The 23,130-nt window shown below is 46.6% G+C and overlaps 1 protein-coding gene across 1 annotated transcript in view; it reads right to left on the bottom strand.

Moving 5' to 3' along the window:
* The window catches only part of LOC140394170 (sodium/myo-inositol cotransporter 2-like), a 402,805-nt gene that overhangs the window by 102,330 nt on the left and 277,345 nt on the right, over nucleotides 1–23,130 (bottom strand). The window contains exons 14-15 of the mRNA XM_072481110.1: nucleotides 14,252–14,467; nucleotides 9,367–9,493 (exon numbers count right to left, since the gene is read on the bottom strand). Coding sequence (XP_072337211.1) covers nucleotides 9,367–9,493; nucleotides 14,252–14,467 — 343 coding nt within the window. The remainder of the gene's footprint in view (nucleotides 1–9,366; nucleotides 9,494–14,251; nucleotides 14,468–23,130) is intronic.

Here is a 23,130-nt window from a genome sequence, read left to right as displayed (position 1 = left end):
AGTGATATTCAGAGTGTGAAAACAGTGAGAGGAGAGATCTTCAGAGTGTGAAAACAGAGTGAATAGAGATATATTCAGAGCGTGAAAATAGAGTGATGGGAGGGATAGTCAGAGCGTGAAAACAGTGAGTGGGGAGATATTCAGAGTGTGAAAACAGAGTGAATGGAGTGATATTCAGAGTGTGGAAACAGAGTGAGTGGAGAGATATTCAGAGTGTTAAAACAGAGTGAGAGGAGAGATATCCAGAGTGTGAAAACATAGTGAGTGGAAAGACATAATGTGTGTGAAAACAGAGTGAGTGCAGAGAGATTCAGAGTGTGAAAACAGAGTGAGTGGCGAGATATTCAGAGTGTGAAAACAGCGAATGGAGAGATATTCAGAGTGTGGAAACAGAGTGAGTGGAGAGATATTCAGGGTGTGAAAACAGAGTGGGAGGAGAGATATTCAGAGTGTTAAAACAGAGTGAGAGGAGAGATATCCAGAGTGTGAAAACAGAGTGAGTGGAAAGACATACGGTGTGTGAAAACAGAGTGAATCGAGAGATATTCAGAGCCTGAAAATAGAATGAGTGGAGAGATATTCAGGGTGTGTAAAGAGAGTGGGTTGAGAGATATTCAGAGCGTGAAAACAGTGAGTGGAGAGATATTCAAAGTGTGAAAACAGAGTGAATGGAAAGATATTCAGAGCGTGAAAACAGAGTGAGTGGAGGCACATTCAGAGTGTGAAAACAGACTGAGAGGAGAGATCTTCAGAGTGTGAAAACAGAGTGAATGGAGAGATATTCAGAGCGTGAAAATAGAGTGATGGGAGGGATAGTCAGAGCGTGAAAACAGTGAGTGGGGAGATATTCAGAGTGTGAAAACAGAGTGAATGGAGTGATATTCAGAGTGTGGAAACAGAGTGAGTGGAGAGATATTCAGAGTGTTAAAACAGAGTGAGAGGAGAGATATCCAGAGTGTGAAAACATAGTGAGTGGAAAGACATAATGTGTGTGAAAACAGAGTGAATGGAGAGATATTCAGAGTGTGAAAACAGAGTGAGTGCAGTGAGATTCAGAGTGTGAAAACAGAGTGAGTGGCGAGATATTCAGAGTGTGAAAACATCGAATGGAGAGATATTCAGAGTGTGGAAACAGAATGAGTGAAGAGATATCCAGAGTGTGAAAACAATGAGAGGACAGATATGCAGAGTGTGAAAACAGTGAGTGGAGAGACATTCAGAGTGGGAAAACAGTGAATGGAGAGAGATTCAGAGTGTGAAATAGAGTGAATAGAGAGACATTCAGAGTGTGCAAACAGAGAGAATGGAGAGATATTCAGAGTGTGAAAACAGAGTGAATGGAGAAATATTCAGAACGTGAAAACAGAGTGAGTGGAGGCACATTTAGTATGTGAAAACAGTGAGTGAAGGGACATTCAGAGTGTGAAAACAGTGTGAATGGAGAGATACTCAGAGTGTGAAAACAGAGTGGGTGGAGAGATATTCAGAATGTGAAAACAGTGAGTGGAGAGATATTCAAAGTGTGAAAACAGAGTGAAAGGAGAGATATTCAGAGTGTGAAAACAGAGTGAATGGAGAAATATACAGAGTGTGAAAACAGAGTGAATGGAGATATATTCAGAGTGTGAAAACAGAGCGAATGGAAAGATATTCAAGTGTGAAAACATAGTGGGTGGAGTGATATTCAGAGTGTGAAAACAGTGAGTGGAGAGATAGTCAGAGAGAGAAAACAGAGTGAATGGAGAGATATTCAGAGTGTGAAAACAGAGTGAGTGGAGAGATATTCAGGGTGTGAAAACAGAGTGGGAAGAGAGATATTCAGAGTGTTAAAACAGCGTGAGAGGAGAGATATCCAGAGTGTGAAAACAGAGTGAGTGGAAAGACATACTGTGTTTGAAAACAGAGTGAATGGAGAGATATTCAGAGTGAGAAATCAGAGTGGGTGGAGAGATATTCAGAGTGTGAAATCAGTGAGTGGAGAGATAATCAAAGTGTGTAAACAGAGTGAATGGAGAGATATTCAGAGTGTGAAAACAGATTGAATGGAGATATATTCAGAGTGTGAAAACAGAGCGAATGGAGAGATATTCAGAGTGTGAAAACAGTGAGTGGAGAGATATTCAAAGTGTGAAAACAGAGTGAAAGGAGAGATATTCAGAGTGTGAAAACAGAGTGAATGGAGAAATATACAGAGTGTGAAAACAGAGTGAATGGAGATATATTCAGAGTGTGAAAACAGAGCGAATGGAAAGATATTCAAGTGTGAAAACATAGTGGGTGGAGTGATATTCAGAGTGTGAAAACAGTGAGTGGAGAGATAGTCAGAGAGAGAAAACAGAGTGAATGGAGAGATATTCAGAGTGTGAAAACATAGTGAGTGGAAAGACATAATGTGTGTGAAAACAGAGTGAATGGAGAGATATTCAGAGTGTGAAAACAGAGTGAGTGCAGAGAGATTCAGAGTGTGAAAACAGAGTGAGTGGCGAGATATTCAGAGTGTGAAAACAGCGAATGGAGAGATATTCAGAGTGTGGAAACAGAGTGAGTGGAGAGATATTCAGGGTGTGAAAACAGAGTGGGAGGAGAGATATTCAGAGTGTTAAAACAGAGTGAGAGGAGAGATATCCAGAGTGTGAAAACAGAGTGAGTGGAAAGACATACGGTGTGTGAAAACAGAGTGAATCGAGAGATATTCAGAGCCTGAAAATAGAGTGAGTGGAGAGATATTCAGGGTGTGTAAAGAGAGTGGGTTGAGAGATATTCAGAGCGTGAAAACAGTGAGTGGAGAGATATTCAAAGTGTGAAAACAGAGTGAATGGAAAGATATTCAGAGCGTGAAAACAGAGTGAGTGGAGGCACATTCAGAGTGTGAAAACAGACTGAGAGGAGAGATCTTCAGAGTGTGAAAACAGAGTGAATGGAGAGATATTCAGAGCGTGAAAATAGAGTGATGGGAGGGATAGTCAGAGCGTGAAAACAGTGAGTGGGGAGATATTCAGAGTGTGAAAACAGAGTGAATGGAGTGATATTCAGAGTGTGGAAACAGAGTGAGTGGAGAGATATTCAGAGTGTTAAAACAGAGTGAGAGGAGAGATATCCAGAGTGTGAAAACATAGTGAGTGGAAAGACATAATGTGTGTGAAAACAGAGTGAATGGAGAGATATTCAGAGTGTGAAAACAGAGTGAGTGCAGAGAGATTCAGAGTGTGAAAACAGAGTGAGTGGCGAGATATTCAGAGTGTGAAAACATCGAATGGAGAGATATTCAGAGTGTGGAAACAGAATGAGTGAAGAGATATCCAGAGTGTGAAAACAATGAGAGGACAGATATGCAGAGTGTGAAAACAGTGAGTGGAGAGACATTCAGAGTGGGAAAACAGTGAATGGAGAGAGATTCAGAGTGTGAAACAGAGAGAATGGAGAGATATTCAGAGTGTGAAAACAGAGTGAATGGAGAAATATTCAGAACGTGAAAACAGAGTGAGTGGAGGCACATTTAGTATGTGAAAACAGTGAGTGAAGGGACATTCAGAGTGTGAAAACAGTGTGAATGGAGAGATACTCAGAGTGTGAAAACAGAGTGGGTGGAGAGATATTCAGAGTGTGAAAACAGTGAGTGGAGAGATATTCAAAGTGTGAAAACAGAGTGAAAGGAGAGATATTCAGAGTGTGAAAACAGAGTGAATGGAGAAATATACAGAGTGTGAAAACAGAGTGAATGGAGATATATTCAGAGTGTGAAAACAGAGCGAATGGAAAGATATTCAAGTGTGAAAACATAGTGGGTGGAGTGATATTCAGAGTGTGAAAACAGTGAGTGGAGAGATAGTCAGAGAGAGAAAACAGAGTGAATGGAGAGATATTCAGAGTGTGAAAACAGAGTGAGTGGAGAGATACTCAGGGTGTGAAAACAGAGTGGGAAGAGAGATATTCAGAGTGTTAAAACAGAGTGAGAGGAGAGATATCCAGAGTGTGAAAACAGAGTGAGTGGAAAGACATACTGTGTTTGAAAACAGAGTGAATGGAGAGATATTCAGAGTGTGAAATCAGAGTGGGTGGAGAGATATTCAGAGTGTGAAAACAGATTGAATGGAGATATATTCAGAGTGTGAAAACAGAGCGAATGGAGAGATATTCAGAGTGTGAAAACAGTGAGTGGAGAGATATTCAAAGTGTGAAAACAGAGTGAAAGGAGAGATATTCAGAGTGTGAAAACAGAGTGAATGGAGAAATATACAGAGTGTGAAAACAGAGTGAATGGAGATATATTCAGAGTGTGAAAACAGAGCGAATGGAAAGATATTCAAGTGTGAAAACATAGTGGGTGGAGTGATATTCAGAGTGTGAAAACAGTGAGTGGAGAGATAGTCAGAGAGAGAAAACAGAGTGAATGGAGAGATATTCAGAGTGTGAAAACAGAGTGAGTGGAGAGATATTCAGGGTGTGAAAACAGAGTGGGAAGAGAGATATTCAGAGTGTTAAAACAGCGTGAGAGGAGAGATATCCAGAGTGTGAAAACAGAGTGAGTGGAAAGACATACTGTGTTTGAAAACAGAGTGAATGGAGAGATATTCAGAGTGAGAAATCAGAGTGGGTGGAGAGATATTCAGAGTGTGAAATCAGTGAGTGGAGAGATAATCAAAGTGTGTAAACAGAGTGAATGGAGAGATATTCAGAGTGTGAAAACAGATTGAATGGAGATATATTCAGAGTGTGAAAACAGAGCGAATGGAGAGATATTCAGAGTGTGAAAACAGTGAGTGGAGAGATATTCATAGTGTGAAACAGTGAGTGGAGAGATATTCAGAGTGTGAAAACAAAGTAAGTGGAGAGGTATTCAGGGTGTTAAAACACAGTGGGTGGAGAGATATTCTGAGTGTGAAAACAGTGAGTGGAGAGATATTCATAGTGTGAAACAGTGAGTGGACGGACATTCAGAGTGTGAAAACAGAGTGAATGGAGAGATATTCAGAGTGTGCAAACAGAGTGGGTGGAGAGATATTCAGAGTGTGAAAACAGTGAGTGGAGAGACATCCAGTGTGTGGAAACAGAGTGAATGGAGAGATATTCAGAGTGTGAAAACAGAGTGAGTGGAGAGACATTCAGAGTGTGAATTGAGAGTGAGTGGTGTGAGAAACACCGCTCACTTAATAATAATTTACACTTAGCCAAATTCTGAAGAAGTATTTTATTCAATCGATCTTGCAAGAGTGGGTGCAGCCCATCAACATTGGCAGACACAAAGAATTCATACAGCATCACTTGTTATATACAATCTGTGAGAAACACATCCCACAAACTGCCGAAAGGGCAGTTTCCTTATCAGTGATTCCTTATTTGGACTTATTATGTTCATTTTGTCTTCCCCCTTGCTTAGTGGTTTCTGTTAGCTCCTGATATATCCTTGGACCGTCAATTAAAAGATAAGAATGAGGCCCCCTGTTTGCACCTGCGTCCTGTTATTGTACATCCCGTTCCTCCCCGAAGGTCAGTCCTGTACATAGTTACAACAACTTGCTCACTGTAGCTTACACAGAACTCCACTTGACATCTTATTTTCTCATCAGGCCTTATTGTTGACATCTTAATTGTGAACCAGAGTTATCCATGTAAAAACAACATTGAATGCTCATTTCTCATAGTGGAGAGATATTCAGAGTGTGAATACAGAGTGAGTGGAGAGACATTCAGAGTGTAAATAGAGAGTGAGTGGAGAGACATTCAGAGTGTGGAAACAGTGAGTGGAGAGATGTTCAAAGTGTGAAAACAGAGTTAAATGGAGAGGCATTCAGAGTGTGAAAACAGAGTGATTGTAGAGACATTCAGAGCGTGGAAAGAGTGAGTGTGAAAACAGAGTGAATGAGGAGACATTCAGGACCACGCCTCACACTATTACTCGGGTGGCCCCTGGTGAGCCGTTAATGGGTCGTCAGCTTCAGACACAGCTGTGCGTGCTTCTACCCGACTTTGGTGCTCAGGTGCACCGGAACCAGGAAGTTTATGGACGTTGCCTGGCCTGACGTCAAACTCTTTGACGCTTTGTACCTGCTGAAACGGTGTACGTTCTGACTTCACCAAACATACTCATTGGCTCTCTGGGATTATTGCTCATCAATCATGTCCTTTGTTTTACTAGGTTCATGTTTGGAGACAGCTTTTGTGGTGGCACCTAGATCATATCTGCTCCTGGCAGTTTGTCCTTCGAGGGGTACCCTGAAAGAGATCTGCCCCGGATCCTCCTGCGGTTCCTCTTGTTTTCTCACGCCGCCGATTTGCCAGATGTTCTGTCCTCAGACTCCGACATGGAGGTACAGTTGTCTGGGGCCTCTGACGTTGATGCCTTGGCTCTGCCACCTTCAGCCGATTGTCCACCCAGTCGTTCCTGCCATAAATGTCATTTGATGGCGAGGCACGTGCCGGCCAATCCTGCTCATCCATCCAAGAGCGACCTGCTCAGAGCTGAAACACCTTTTTCATCTGACTGCTGCACCAGTTTCTTCTTCTTCCTCACCTTTTGCAACATCGCGTTTTCTCCTCATTATTGTCCTTTGAGAGGGTTTTCGGACTTTGGGAGGGAAGGAATGTAATAACCAGCACAGGACATATGGTGTGGGGATGATTGTTTTCCCCGTGCTCCTTGATGAGTAAGTAGTCCTCCGCTCAGGTAGGGTAGCTAAGCCCTACTTGTACAAAAGGTTAGCCAGTGTGGAACTGACCGACAGAGAGTACCCAGCGAGGTTTAAACTGGGGGTTCATGAATATACTTGTTGGATAATTAAATGCCTTTTACTTTTAATTACTGTGGACTCCCCGTGACTTTCTGAAGGGTTATCTATTAATTATTATGCACAAGAACAGGCCCTTCAGCCCTCCAAGCCTGTACCGGTCATGATACCAACCTTGGCCAAAACCCTCAGCACTTCCTTGTGCTGTATCTCTCTATAGCCATCCTATTTGTCAAGATGCCTTTTGAACGCCGTTAATGTATCTGCTTCCACAACCTTCCTGGCAACACGTTCCAGGCACTCACCGCCCTCTGGGTAAAAAACCTGTCTCGCTCATCTCCTCTAAACTTTGCCCCACAGACGTTAAACCTATGCCCCCTGGTGACTGACCCCTCCACCCTGGAAAAGAGTGCCTGCCCATCCATGCCCCTCATAATCTTGTAGATCTCTATCAGGTCGTCCCTCAACCTCCGTCGATCTAATTAAATCAGCCCAAGTCTATTCAGCCTTTCTGCATAGCTAACACAAATTGAAAGTTTAGTTAAAGCAGGAAAATGCATCCCTGTCAGGCCCCCCAACCTGAAGAAGGCACAAGCACCTCAATTTAGTCATGCTTATAGAGTCAAAGTGCTTTACAGCATTGAAAGAGGCCTTTCGGGCCATCGTGCTTGTGCTGGCCATCAAGGACCTATCCTCACCCCATTTTCCACTACTTGGTCTGGAGCCTTGTCTGCTTGTTCTGGGTGATCCACCAAATGGACACCCACTTCGCATTTCCAGAGGAAAATTAGAAAACTAAGAACAATTTCATAGAAGTTACAGTGCAGAAGGAGGCCATTCGGCCCATTGAGTCTGCACCGGCTCTTGGAAAGAGCACCCTACCCAAGCCCACACCCCCACCCTATAACCCAGTAACCCCACCCAACACTAAAGGCAATTTTGGACACTAAGGGCAATTTAGCATAGCCAATCCACCTAACCTGCACATCTTTGGACTGTGGGAGGAAACCGGAGCACCCGGAGGAAACCCACGCACACACGGGGAGAACGTGCAGACACGGGGAGAACGTGCACAGACAGTGACCCAACCAGGAATCGAACCTGGGACTCTGGAGCTGTGACGCAATTGTGCTAACCACTATGCTACCATGCTGCCCATGCAAAGTACTCATTTAGTACCTTGCCCATTTCCTCTGGCTCAACACATAGATTCTTTCACTGTCCTTAAGTGGTTCAATCCTTTCCTTGGCCACCCTCTTGCTTTTTATATACGAATAAAAAGCTTTGGGATTCACCTTAATCCTACTTGCCAAGGACTTTCATGACCCCTCCTAGCCCTCCTAATTTCCAGCTTAAGTACCTTCCTACTTTCCTGAATCCTAATCAACTGTCGCTTGAAAGACCCTCCAACATCCGCACCCAATTCAAATTCTTCAATTCCTGTCTAATGATATCGCAATTTGTCTTTCCCCAGTTTAGCACCTTAACGCGAGGGTTGCCCTCATCCCTGTCCAAAAGTTCCCTAAAACTTACAGAATTATGGTCACTACTTCCAAAATGTTTCCATACTGAAACGTCAACCACCTGTTCAGGCTCTTTCCCCAATACCAGGTCCAGTACTGCCCCTTCCCTAGTCGGACTATCTACATATTGCATCAAGAAGCTTTCCTGGATACACTTTACAAACTTTGCCCCATCCAAGACCCTAGCACTAAGTGAGCCCCAGTCAATATAGGGGAAATTAAAATCCCCTACCACAACAACCCTGTTATATTTGCACCTACCCAAAATCTCTCTACCTATCTGCTCCACCTTCTTATTTGGTCAATTATAGCGCTGTAGCAGATTACAGTGTATTAACACTTTCTATCTCAAGACAATAGAAAGTAAAATCAGGTATATTGTAAAACTGGCCAATCCAGTCCTGTCAGTTTCCTCTCAGGCATGTTAGGTTGAAATTGTCTATTTAATCTCTTCCCCAGTCGCCATTTGTGGGAAAGCAATTTATGTTCTCATTATTTATGGGTGAAGTACAAAAATACAAAACCAAAATACTGCACATGCTGGAAATCTGAAATTTAAACATGGAGAATGCTGGAAATACTTAGCAAGCCAGGCAGCATCTGTGGAAGCAAAACAGATCTGTTTTTCAGGCCTGTGATCCCCTCATCAATACCACGTCTGTGAACTATTTCTCCCAACTTCCTCATTTAATCTTTCATTGGTAATCCTGAATCCTAGTGGTTACCAATTGAGCAATCAATGGAAAAATCATGTCCTTTGTACCCTCTCAAAACCTTTCAATTGTGTTAAAAGGTTGTCATAGATCTCTTCAACCTGCAATGCTGAGGTGAAAAAGATTCCTGGTAAATGGATAAATATATTTGCTACTGTGTTTACTTTCCTGTGCCTTGCAAACATGGGTAGGCAGCAATTACATTTCATTTATCGTTTTGTGGGTTTGATTATCTAGCATTCAGTGGAGACAGGAGTTCTCTGATGCAAGCACATGGGAGGGACTGAAACTTTATTTATTTTCAAATCATCAGTGGGGACTACCATGCCTTTGGTGATGCTGTTATTGCTATAAATTTGGTATATTGCGTGTTGTACAATGAGGCGAATAGAGAGGATTGCCTACCTTGTATAGTGACCTCCGAGTCCTCAATATTATAACTGTCTAGTGTCCTATCTGATTCTACAAGATCATCTGCAATAGGTCTTTCTAGTGGTTTGTCATGACGTGTGTACCAGGTCAACCGAGAGATCTGGGAATGAAGATTGAAATATAACATCATGCTTTAAAATAAAACAGTACCAGCTGAGGGTAAAATGGAAAGCGGAGCCCCATTTTAACTGATGACATATCTTGGACTGGGTAATATGTTCCACAGCAACATCCAAGCAATCAGCCAGTCAGATATTTCTGGATTCACAAATTCGTCAATCCAGGAATTTAGTGGTCCGAATTCTTATTTTCTCATTCCTAGATTATGATGATAGAGTTGTTATTCATTATTGAGGTTTTCAAAAAACTTTAAAAGAATCATAGAAACCCTACAGTGCAGAAGGAGGCCATTCAGCCCATTGAGTCTGCACCGACCCTCTGAAAGAGCACCCTGTCTAGGCCCACGGCCCACCCTATCCCCACCTAATCTTTTTTTTTAGACACCAAGGGGTAATTTAGCATGGTCAATCCACCTAACCTGCACATTATTGGACTGTGGGAAAAAAACAGAGCATCTGGAGGAAAACCATGCAGACATGGGGAGAATGTACAAATGTCACACAGGCAACCAAGGCTGGAATTGAACCCAGGTCCCTGGTGCTGTAAGGTGGCAGTGCTAACCACTGTGTCACTGTGCTGCCCTCATCAACAGTCAGGCAACTATCAAAACTTAAATCTCAGTCACCTAAGCGGCACTGTGTGGTAACTATTGACTGGATTTGACCTATAGAGTTACTAAAATTGGATGTTGCTGGGAACAGGGGTGTCTCAGTGAGATCAGGAAATGTGGGTATATTTTGGGATCAAGAGGTAACTTCAGATAGCATGGTATGTTTAGTTATTAATATACTTAAGTGTCATCCAGTACATTTGTCTTTTGTCATGGTTTTTTCTTTTCTTTTCATCTTCTTTATTAATTGTTTACACAACAACTGACTGGTTCCCCACTGGATTATATATTGTTCCTCACATTATTCCAAACAAATAAAGACCACTAAGAACCAATGTTTCAAGTTATCCTTCGGGGTTTTGAGACACTTGCAGGTAACATCAGCAAGGTTCTTCATAGATCTTCTTGAAATTTTCTCACAGGCTACGTTTTGATTTTTGAAGGCTATTTTTTTAGTTTTCAGAGGCTTCTTTTTCATTAACTCCATTATGCACTAACATTACCCTCTGCATTTGTGTGATTTTTTAAAAGTTTGAGATAGATAAGAAAGCACACATACCAAAGGCTGTGTATTTATATTTAAATTTTTTAATCTGTAAATAACATATTTTGATTCATTATAAATAAATCTCCTGTACCTCTACTTGGCAAAAGGTAACTTATTGAGAATGAGTTTCACATGTGTAGCCCTGGATGATGGGAAGTGAAACAATAAAAATCCATGTGTTGTATCTCATTCACTTTCGTGGAAGGCGCCTTGGGAAGTTATGTTCTATTTTTCTACAAAAATGTTTTGTCGAAAGGATCTGCCATGTATGCAGTCTTATGTCATAACTTATTCAATTTTCACTGCTTGTAGATAGGTTTATGTTGCTGCAAACCGCCTGTTTATGTTTCTTCTTTCTTTGGAGGTTTGTTTGGGAAATGTAATGTTTGACAGGGTTTATAGCAAATCCCCCAATAGTTATATTAGGCCACTGTAAAATAAAGACGCTTCTAATATTCTGGACGAAATCTTGCTGATGTGCCGGGGATCTTGCTTGCTAGATGGAGAGCCAGCGAGAGACCTGCACTTCCCCTTTTTTGGAAGGTCCCCTGAGCCACTAGCCAATCAGGCAGTGGCGAGACCATCACAGGCCTTTCCCTGGAACCAAGACCCTGAGGACAAAGTCCTGCCTAGTGAGAGCTGTCCTTGCGCTGAGCAGCACCACTGAGGAAACAGCTGCTGCCAGGACAGGCACTGGTGTCACAGGATTATGGAGTGACCCAAGGGGGCCCTTGGTTTTGGGTTTTTATTGACAAACTGCTTATTGCATAGAGTGCTTATATATTTGGTAAATAGAGTGTTTTTATTGAAAAACTGCTTATTACAGAGTGCTTATATAGTGTTTATTGGATCATATGGCAATCGGGAAAAAACTCACCCAATTCTAATCTTCATTGTGTGTGGATTTACATTCAAATCTCATTGACAACCTCACTACTCATATCAGCTTAGACCAGGGGTTCTACTTGTCTGTGAGTATTAGCCAGGAATTAATAGTAGTTAAGATTTAGAACCTGGACAAATGTACCTTGTAGCACCATCGATCACACATGAGGCGAGACGCAAAGAACTTCAATTGAGGCTTTATTGAGCAGACTTGTTCAGACTCATATCCCAACAGCTCAGTCACAGAATGCAGCTGCGGGGATTAACCCAGGTTCTTATACCCCGCCTATCTGGGTGGAGCCCAGTAGGCGGCGGATCCAATCGGGATCCAGCATCTGTCCTCCAATGGCTCCTCGGCATTCATGGTGTACCGTATTACCCTTAATACATACCACCACATACCTCAACTTCTAATTTGGCATATGCGATTCATAAGTGAGTCTGCAACACTTGGTTGGTCAAATTTCTGTGTTATACATGCCAGGATTTGCTCAACCCACCTCCTGAAAAATTGATATTAAAAGATCATTGCCGGGATTTTCTGTTGGCCAACACCAGAATCGGGAAATAGATTGGGCAAAGAATCGCCCGTCAGCCGAAAATCGTGGCCGGCTCTGGGCACCAAATGGAATGCCATGATACGTCCCCTGAACAGTGGCATCAATGCATTCTATGCCACAAGTCGGCGTGGCCATGCAATTTAAAAAGAGAAATTCCAATGAAGGGTGGGTTGTGGGGGTGAGGCCCACGCAGGCACGGGGAGGATGTTCAAACCCCACATGGACAGTGACCTGAGGCCGGGATCGAACCCGGGTCCTCGGCGGCGTGAGACAGCAGTGCTAACCACCATGCCGCCCTCCATGTAAACACTGTTGGCATATCATTTAACGGGCCCGCCGTGCTATTCTCCAGGCCGCCAGTGATGCTCCGCGTCCATCAGGAGGAATGACTGACTCAATTGTGGGTTATTAAATCAAGAAGCAGGTGCTGTGGCTGCCGAGGGAGAGGGAAAAGGTAGGACATGTTCGCAAAGGCGCAACCATGGGCTGCCGGTCTCGCCACTAGCTGGTGGGACATATGCCAGGGCTGGGGGAGTAGCGGGGGGGGGGGGGGGGAGGGGGGTGACCAGGCACGTGCCTACAAGGCAGTCATCTTGATGCGCACCCCACTGACTGCCCACCATGCCCTGTAGTTGCACAGAGCGACACCGGCTGTATGTGTGACCCCACCATCCCAACCCCACCCACACCCGGGCGCCACCCTACTGGCAGGGCATCACGTGGCCCACCCAAGGAGGATGATAACAGTAGATCTCACAGGAGGGCACCAGCCAGGGGCCGAAGAGCGTACCACTGACAAATGTAGAGTCAGCCACCAGTACTCCTGCTGGCAGGGATGGGTGCTGGGGCCAGAGCGGTGCAGAGGGCATAGTGCCAGGGGAACGAGTGGGGGTGGGTAGGGGACATGCAGGGGCAGGTTGTGCAATACCTGATCAGGCACGGGGGTACTCACCATGCTAACATGTCCGCACATTACCCCTTGCGGACAATGGATTTTGGTATCCAATGAGGCATGGTCCTAGCCACTGCAGCCCTGGGGGATGCACTGAGGCTGTACGAGCAGGAGCTGCTCAGGGATGGCCCTGCAGAACCAGAGCATGACCCAGAGGAACAGGGCCAACCAGTGAGGGTGGAGAGCCGGCAGCCCAATGGGCCAAGGAGCAGGTGGGAAGGAGAAGCAACATCATACTCCGTGTGTATCGGCAGGGCCTGTCATTCAAGGAACTGCTGGTCTGAGCTTGTCGCTTAAGACTCCAGCTGAGCAGGGAGACCATGTGACATCTCTGCCAGATTAAGCCGCATCTGGCATCGCAGGAGTATGGGAGGACAGCCGCACCTGGTAGCCGTCAAGATGACTATTGCCCTGCACCTTTACGCCACGGGGCCCTTCCAGGCGCCGAATGTGGACCCGTCCAGGATCTCGCAGACCTCCGTGCACAGGTTTAATGGGGGCCCTGTATGCTCAGAGAATCCCGCTGTGTAGCTTTCTTGGCAGAATGGGGAGAGTTCTGCACTTCTCTCGAAGCTGCTCCTTCAATCCAGATTCTGTCTGCTGGAGCAGCAAGGTTGGGGGAGACAGACAGGTGAATTCTCCACTGGTGGGATTCCCCATTACGCCGGCAGTGCAACCCCTGCCCACAGGTTTCCCAATGGCATGGGGTGGCTACAATGGCAAAATCCATTGGCCAGCGGCGGAATGGACAATCCTGTTGCCAGCAACTGCTCACCGCTGAGAAACACTTGACTGGGGAGGCAGAGGAGCAGCTCCTCACTTTTCAGGAGACTTCTTTTTCATTGATCACCCCTATGATTGAATTTGACAGGTGTTTTCAGGGCATTCAGAGGGAAATTTTCCCCAGCTCTGCTCCATGTATTTTGTACTCTGTTGGGTGGTAGAGGTAGATTCAATCATGGCATTCAAAAGATAATTGCCATCATTATCTGTAAAGGAAAAATTTGTAAGGCCCAAGGGATAAGGCAGTGAAGCGAATTGCTCTTGAAGAGAGTCAGCATGGACACAACAGACCGAATAGCCGCCTTCTAGGCTGTAGCCAATATATATTTGGTTAAAATACTGGAGCCATTAGAGTTAGAGAACTCCGAACTCATTTTTTGACAAGATTCTGTTAAACCTACCTGTTGCAGAGGTGGAGGGTGAGTGAGTAGACTAATGATTACCACCACAAGTAGCGTAATGAAACTGAGGATGAGAGCAAAGTAAAGGAAATGAACTTTGCTGACGATTGTTGGTCGCTCATCAGGTTGGCCACACGGTGGCGGATTGAAAACCATATCCAAAATCATCCGAATAATGCCAATACAAATCCCTATAACAAGACCCCAGAATGCACCCTGTATAGAGAGAGTTAGATATTAATGCCTTAGTTCAGTAAATATTTAATGACATATTCACATGTAAGCTATTACAGGAGATCCAATAAGAGAGCATCAAAACATCATCCTTTGATATTCAATGGCATTACCATGACTGAATCCCCCACAATCAACATCCTGGGGGTTACCATTGACCAGAAACTGAACTGAGTTAACCATATAAATACTGTGGGCGCGATCCACCGGCTGCACTGACTCTTGCTCGAGCGCAGTGCGGCTGGTGGATGCTGGGAGAGGCCTCCCATGGGTTTTCTGGCAACCTTCACACCTTGTAGGATGTACCCAAGTCCCGCGTGACGTCAGAATCAAAAGCACACCCAAAAGTGGCAGTGCCAAAAGGTGCTCGCCAAAGTCAGTTTAAGACCAACTTTGGTGAGCTTACCTGGGGTCTACTGGCCTCCCCAGCGAGGCTACAGCCAGGCACCATTCAGCACTGATCCACACAAATGTGGACCAGGCGGAATGGCACCTGGGGCGGGGGGCTCCCAGGTTATCAGGGGTCCCCTGGGGGACCGGAATACATCCTTCCAGTTCATGGTAATCCAGAGCTCCGATCTCATCATCATCGTACTCCTTGTACCCCAGGTTATCAGGGGTCCCCTGATGCCAAGATGCCTGGGTGGCACTGCCAAGCTGGCAGGCGCACTGTCTGGGTGCCAAGGTGGCAGTGCAAGGGTACCCAGGTGCCAGGGTGGCACTGTTAAGGCTCAGGGGCTGAGGGAGGCATGCCCATGAAAGGATGGTGGAGGAGGGGTTTGAAGAGTGAGGGGGTAGGGGCCTCTGGGAGGTTGGGGAGGGTGACAAATGGGGGGTCCTGGTAGGGAGGGGGTCCTGAAGAGGGGGGCCCCAGGGACCCCATAACTGCGTGTCCTCACTTAGGGCGTGGGGTAGTGCCCATGTGTGTGGGGGAGTGACATTGCCCATGGGTGGGGTGTGTGGGGGACCTACAAGCTCACTTGGAGATCAGGGTACCCTTTCAAAATGGCTGCCCGATCTTGGAGCTCAGCTCCCCAGTGCTGGAAAAAAGTATAAGGCCGGGATTCTCCGGCCGTGCCCGCCCAGCGACCAGAAATTCCCGCCCAAGGGCAATGGACCTTAACATGGTCTGCGCTCCGCCCATGGCAATCTTGCGGTGGGCAGGCGGAAAAATCCGGTCCTAAGTATGGGCTAAACCAGTGAGATACTCCCCAGGGCCCCCCAAAAAAGAGTCATTGGATAATGGTGGGGAACTGGCTAGCTGAGCTGCTGGGAAACTCCTGCCAGAAATGTTTCCATTGAATTCTGCCTGGTGGCTGTAAGAGCAGGTCAGAGGTTAGGAATCCTGTAGCGGGTAACTCACCTCCTGACTCCAAAGCCTGACCACCACCTACAAGGCACAAGCCAGGAGTGTGATGGAATACAATCCCATTTCCTGGATCAGTGCAACTCCAAAAACACTCAAGAAGCTCGACACCATCCAGGACAAAGCAATCTGATTTATTGGCACCCCTTCCACATGCATTCACTCTCTCCACACTCAATGAACAGTAGTAGCAGTGTGTACCATCTACAAGATGCACTGCAGGAACTCTCCAAGGTTCCTCAGTGTTATAACCTGCCTACTGACGATTGGCTGGGGGCTAATGACTATCCCACAATCCTATGGGAGTATGAACTTCCCCAATGAGGGGGGCGGAGAAACTCCTACTATAAATAAGCTGGCCAGTACAGGAACCAGGAGGAAGGAGAAGGTAGCAAGGGAAGTTACTGCTACTGTTATGTATATATTGTTATAGTAAATAAATGTTATTATTTTGTATCCTTAAAACTCGTGCTGGATTCTTCGGGGCCCTTACAAAACTGGCGACGAAGGTAAAAGTGAATAGCTGTCTACACTGCGGAAGCCACCTCCCTGGATTTTTGTTGGATACAGGTTGGAAGTTGTTTTCTATTATACCATGCCTCTGTCCGGACGTTTGGATGTTTTTGATGCTGCGCTGGAAAGCTGGAACCAGTACACACAACGGATGCGTTACTATTTCCGGGCAAACAATATCACTGAAAACGAGCGCCAGGTGGTCATATTGCTCACCGCCTGCGGGCCGCATACATTTGGGGTGATTAGGAGCCTTACGTACCCAGCTGCGCCGGACACCAAAACGTTCGACGAACTTGTGAATATAGTGGGGCAACACTTTAACCCAACCCCGTCCACGATAGTCTAGCGTTACCGGTTTAATACCGCTGAGAGGACCCCTGGAGAATCCCTTGCCGATTTTTTTTATCCAGGCTACGCGGGATTGCGGAATACTGTGACTATGGTGAGACCTTGTCAGAAATGTTACGCGACCGTTTGGTTTGCGGTATTAACAATGCGGCCACCCAGAGAAAGCTGTTAGCGGAGCCAACATTGACTTTTCAACAGGCAATACAAATAGTCTTGTCCCGAGAGAGCGCAGAGCGAGGAGTACAGGAGCTACAGGGAATGGAAGTGCATGCCTTGGGGCGCAACCCTTTCCGCCCAAAAACGTCCCCCCGCACTCCTGCGGTACCTTGGGCGAGGCAACGACCAGACCGACGCCAGTGGCCATCGGACATTCCTCCCCGAAGGGAGCCTTCTCCAGAGCCAATGGATGAGGAGCCATGTCCGTGTCAGACTTGTAGGCGCCGACCCCGTCGCGGACGGCGGTCCTGGGGACGCCAGAGGCGCTGTCGTTCCGACCGAAACTGGGACCAGCCCAGGGGCCATAACTGGGACCAGCCCAGAGGCCGTACCTTCCATGTGGATGAACCTGCGGCGACCACTCCTGAGGACGTGGAGACGGAGGACGACTGCCTGCAGCTGCATTGTGTGGCAGCTCCCCGTGTGGCCCCCATTAAAGTGACAGTACGGGTCAATGGCCACCCGCTGGAGATGGAGTTGGATACTGGCGCAGCGGTCTCCGTGATCGCCCAGAGGACATTCGACCGCATCAAGCAGGGTATACAGACCCTTACATTAACTGACTCACAGGCCAGGTTGGCCACCTACACGGGGGAACCACTGGACATAGCAGGAACTACAATGACCCCTGTTGTCTATGGACGCCAGGAGGGGCGTTTCCCACTTATCGTAGTGCGTGGCCATGGGCCCAGCCTGTTGGGTCGGGACTGGTTGCGCCATTTGCGGTTGCAATGGCAGCACATCCTCCAAACAGTTTCTGGAGGGTTGAATGAGGTGCTAGGACGATACCCAGAGGTATTCCAGCCTGGTTTGGGGAAAATAAAAGGGGCCGTAGCCCGTATCCAAGTTGAACCAGGAGCCACGCCGCGCTATTTCCGGGCGCGCCCAGTGCCTTACGCTTTGCTCGAGAAGGTAGAAGGGGAGCTCACTCGTTTGGAGAGTTTGGGTATTATCAGGCCCGTCAGTTTTGCTGACTGGGCAGCACCAATTGTACCAGTAATGAAGCCAGATGCCACAGTTCGCTTGTGTGGCGACTATAAACTTACAGTGAATGCAGTTTCCCGACTTGACCGATACCCAATGCCTCGCATAGAGGATCTCTGCGCGAAACTTGCAGGCGGACTCTCATTCACAAAATTAGATATGAGTCACGCCTACCTGCAGTTGGAGCTGGACCCTGCCTCCCGACCATATGTAACAATTAACACACACCGGGGCCTGTATGAATATACACGGTTGCCCTTTGGAGTATCCTCTGCCTGCGCAATTTTTCAACGTGTTATGGAAGGCATTTTGAGAGGTTTACCACGTGTGGCTGCCTACCTAGATGACGTGTTGATTACAGGGACGTCGGAGCAAGAGCATTTGGAAAATCTGGAGGCTGTCCTTAAACGCCTTTCGGAGGCTGGAGTCCGTTTACGTCACACAAAGTGCGTATTTCAGGCAAAAGAAGTAGTCTACCTAGGTTATCGGGTGGACCGCGAGGGTCTGCACCCCGTCGCAGAGAAGGTGCGTGCAATTCAACATGCCCCCACCCCGACTGACACTTCGGATCTTCGTTCTTTTCTCGGTCTCGTAAACTATTACGGGAAGTTCCTCCCCAATCTGGCAACTACGCTGGCCCCCTTGCCCCTGCTGCTAAAGAAAAATCACACCTGGGTTTGGGATCAGCCGCAAGAAACCGCTTTCCGGCGGGTAAAGCAACAATTGTCGTCGTCTGGGTTACTAACCCACTATGATCCGGGAAAGCCTTTGCTCGTCACATGTGATGCATCCCCGTATGGTATTGGGGCTGTCCTGTCCCACAAGATGGAGAATGGGGCCGAGCGACCGATAGCTTTCGCCTCCGGCACATTGACTGCAGCGGAGAAAAAGTACGCGCAGATCGAGAAGGAGGGCCTGGCAGTGGTTTTCGCGGTGAAACGCTTCCACCAGTATGTGTACGGCCGCCATTTCACTATCGTGACTGATCATAAGCCCCTGCTGGGACTCTTCAGAGAGGATAAGCCAATACCGCCCATTGCTTCTGCACGGATCCAGCGCTGGGCTTTGTTGCTTGCTGCATATGAGTATTCTCTGGAGCACAAACCAGGTACGCAGATAGCAGATGCCGACGCACTGAGCCGATTGCCTTTATCGACCGGCCCCATGTCGACCCCCACGACCAGTGAGGTGGTTGCAACCCTAAATTTTATGGACACCTTGCCTGTCACGGCATCACAGATCCGTGAGTGGACCCAGACGGAGCCAGTCTTGTTAAAGGTTCGGCACATAGTCCTGTATGGTGGGCAGCATAGACAGCTCCCAGGCGAGTTGCGGGCATTTTCCTCCAAGCTGTCAGAGTTCAGCGTGGAAGACGGCATCCTCTTGTGGGGGACGCGTGTGATTGTCCCGGAAAAAGGCCAGGAGCTGATATTATCAGACTTGCACAATGGGCATCCGGGCGTGACCAAGATGAAAATGTTGGCCCGGAGTTATGTCTGGTGGCCAGGCCTCGACACCGACATTGAGAAGGTGGCCCAAAACTGCTCCATTTGCCAGGAGCATCAGGAGCTTCCGCCGGCCGCGCCCCTACATCACTGGGAATGGCCAGGGCGGCCTTGGGCACGCTTACATGCAGATTTCGCAGGCCCTTTTCAGGGATCCATGTTCCTTCTACTAATTGACGCCCAGCCCAAATGGCTGGAGGTGCATAAGATGCAGGGGACAACGTCCTGCGCAACAATTGAAAAAATGCGTTTATCATTTAGCACGCATGGCCTCCCCGAGGTGCTGGTCACGGATAATGGCACTCCATTCACGAGTGAGGAATTTGCTAGGTTTACAAAGATGAACGGCATCCGCCATATCCGCACTGCCCCTTACCACCCGGCTTCAAATGGGTTGGCAGAGCGTGCAGTGCAAACGTTCAAAAGAGGCCTAAAGAAGCAGTCTTCCGGATCAATGGACACGAGACTGGCTCGGTTTTTGTTTACGTACAGGACCACCCCCCATACAGTGACTGGGGTAGCTCCCGCAGAACTCCTAATGGGCCGGAGACTTCGCACCCGCCTTAGTATGGTCTTCCCGGACATTGGCGCAAAAGTACGCCGCACACAAGAACGGCAGGGACCGGGATTGTCTCGGCATCGTCCGATTCGGCAGTTTGCGCCCGGTGACCCAGTATTCGTGCGGAATTTTACTGGTGGTGCCCAATGGGTTCCTGGTGTAATCTTTCGCCAAACGGGCCCTATATCGTACCAAGTGCAAGCCCAGGGTCGTCTCCAGCGAAAACATGTAGACCACGTCCGGTCCAGAGGATCATCCCCGCAAAAGATTCCCCGCCCCCGGAGCTCAGTTCAACAGCGGCAAAGACCAGAAACAAGGGAAGGTAGTCCTCCAAATCTTCCACTGGTGCCTCACTCGAAGCCTGCGCAGGTCGTGACGGAACCGAATGGGGATAGAGACGCTGACATGACGGAGGCAGCAGACTCTGACTCCGAGATGGAGACACAGGATGAATCAGAGGGGGAATCCTCGTCTCCACAGGCCGTGGATGTACAACCGCGCCGTTCATCACGGAAGCGCCGGTCTCCGTCTCGTTATACGCCGCCTGATCCAGCGCCGCGTGCAAATGGCGTCCGGCCTGCGGCCAAACGAGTTTGACGCCTTCCTTCGCCAGGGCCTACGGTGGATTCCTTGGACTTTGGGGGGGAGGGATGTTATAACCTGCCTACTGACGATTGGCTGGGGGCTAATGACTATCCCACAATCCTATGGGAGTATGAACTTCCCCAATGAGGGGGGTGGAGAAACTCCTACTATAAATAAGCTGGCCAGTCCAGGAACCAGGAGGAAGGAGAAGGTAGCAAGGGAAGTTACTGCTACTGTTATGTATATATTGTTATAGTAAATAAATGTTATTATTTTGTATCCTTAAAACTCGTGCTGGATTCTTCGGGGCCCTTACAAAATTCAGGCAACACTTTCCAAACCCACGACCACTGTCATCTAGAAGGACACGAGCAAGTGATATATGGGAACACCACCTGGAGGTTTCTCACCAAGTCACTCACCATCCTGACTTGGTGAATTATTTCACTGGCACTGGGTCAAAATCCTGCAACTCCCTCCCTATTAGCACTGTGGGTGTACCCGAACCTCAAGGACTGGAGCAGTTAAGGGCTTAATTCCACTTCTGCTGTCATAATATAGGGGCCAGTGGAAGGCAGTGGAATGTGACCAAGGGTGCCCTTCCCTCAAGATTGTAACCCCGTCACCATTTGTACCACCCCCTGTTCTTCAAATGCCAACCACCTCCCTATGATGCACTGTCCCGCCCATTCCAAAAACCCTGGGATTCACAATTTAGTCCAGTTGACTGAAAATGACATACTTCTTTTTGGGGGCAGAGTATAGTCCCAACAGTGCCTACAGCTAAGTTCTGACATTGCTGGGATTCTGGCCTGAAGGGCGGAAATCCCCGAGTCACCTCGTTAAGGCTGTCCTAGCAAATTACCACTGCTGCAGGCAGCCCTCAACAATTCTACCAGGACCAAGCAATAATCTACAAGGGGAGCAAGAAATATCACCTCCTGAAAGATTTGTACCATTTGGTTACCAGCAGCACTTTGCGATTACTGGAACTCAGTAGAAATTTAAGTTAAAACTTCTCAGGTGCCAATAAGAATTGTTTTATTTGTCTTCTGTTGATTACAATTTGAAAGTCATTTAAAAGGCAATTCGTAGACAATTTGAAGCTTTCCGTCATCGCCTGGGCCTCTTCCGATTATTACTGAACCTCTCCGAAGGTCGTATCCGAACTCCTTCCCTCCTAAGCCAGTTGAAGGATTTCTACCATTCAGTTACCAGCAGCACTTTCGGATTACTGGAACTCAGTAGAAATTTAAGTTAAAACTTCTCAGGTGCCAATAGGAATTGTTTTATTCGTCTTCTATTGATTACAATTTGAAAGTCATTTAAAAGGCAATTCGTAGACAATTTGAAGCTTTCAAAGAATCACAGACATTATCTTCTTGCTTAGGCAAACAGCTCAACAATAACTTTAAAAGTCAAAGTCTGAAAATGAAATATGAAAAAGAGAGAGAGAGAGAGCTAATCTTCAGCTTCAAACCATTGAAACAAAAACTAACAAACTACCCACAAAAATGTACGCTACCAATCTACCTAAACCTACCCGAACATACTTACAAAACTAATCAAAAAAACTAATCCCAAAACTAATCTACAACTAAACTCAAAATGGCGGGCCAAAACTTCTTTAGTTATACCCTTTCATATCTGTCTTAAGTCATCTAATCACACCCCAATATAATCCTAATTGGTTTGGGTTAGACTCAAACACATTTGATTTGATGGCAATATCTTCAATATGTAACATTACTTCTATTTGTTGCATATTTGCATATTTATGTATGTTAAAGAATGCGATATTGTGCTTTATCAAAGCCAGCAAAAACCAGTCCCATGCTGGCCCGGCTATTGCAAAATGACTTGCAAAATGTATATCATAGTCTGTTTCAACCTAGCAAAGTGAATTATGCTGAATTGTTTTAAAATCTCAAGCAATAATCTAAAATGTTTCAGCCTTATAAGTTATGGAATATGGTTCAGGCTATTATAACAATGGAGCCTTCATGTTATCTTATCAGGCAATGTTGTTGCTATGGGTCTTGTTCTGTCCTTGGACACTGACTTGAAAAATGTATTTAAAAGTTGAAAACTGTTATGTTTTGTAATTGTTGACTGGGGCTTAATATTTACGCTAAATAGCTATCTTTTACCTATATTAGGTGTATTAGAAATACCTGGCTTCTACACCTCCCCCAATAAAACTCAGCCTGTAAATTAGGAGCACAAAAGAACTTAAGAGTTAGGAGTGGGAATAAGCCATCTGGCCCCGGAGAGCAAAGCTCATACCTGTCCTCCACCCCAGAGAAAAAAAGGTCAATCATCTACTTCGTCAAATGAGTCCTGTGCACTACCTTGAACTGGATCAGACTAAGCCAAGCATCAGAGGATGTGGGGCCGACCCTGCAAAGAGCCTCACTCCACACCTCATCATCCAGAATAGAGCATAAGAACTAGGAGCGGGAGTAGGCCATCTGGCCCCTTGAACCTGTGTCGCCATTCAATAAGATCATGGTTGATCTTTTTGTGGACTCAGCTCCACTTACCCACTCGCTCACCATAACCTTTT

Source organism: Scyliorhinus torazame, chromosome 17 (assembly GCF_047496885.1).
Source record: "Scyliorhinus torazame isolate Kashiwa2021f chromosome 17, sScyTor2.1, whole genome shotgun sequence".
NCBI classification, from domain to species: domain Eukaryota; kingdom Metazoa; phylum Chordata; class Chondrichthyes; order Carcharhiniformes; family Scyliorhinidae; genus Scyliorhinus; species Scyliorhinus torazame.
This window is presented reverse-complemented; position numbering and strand designations above follow the sequence as displayed.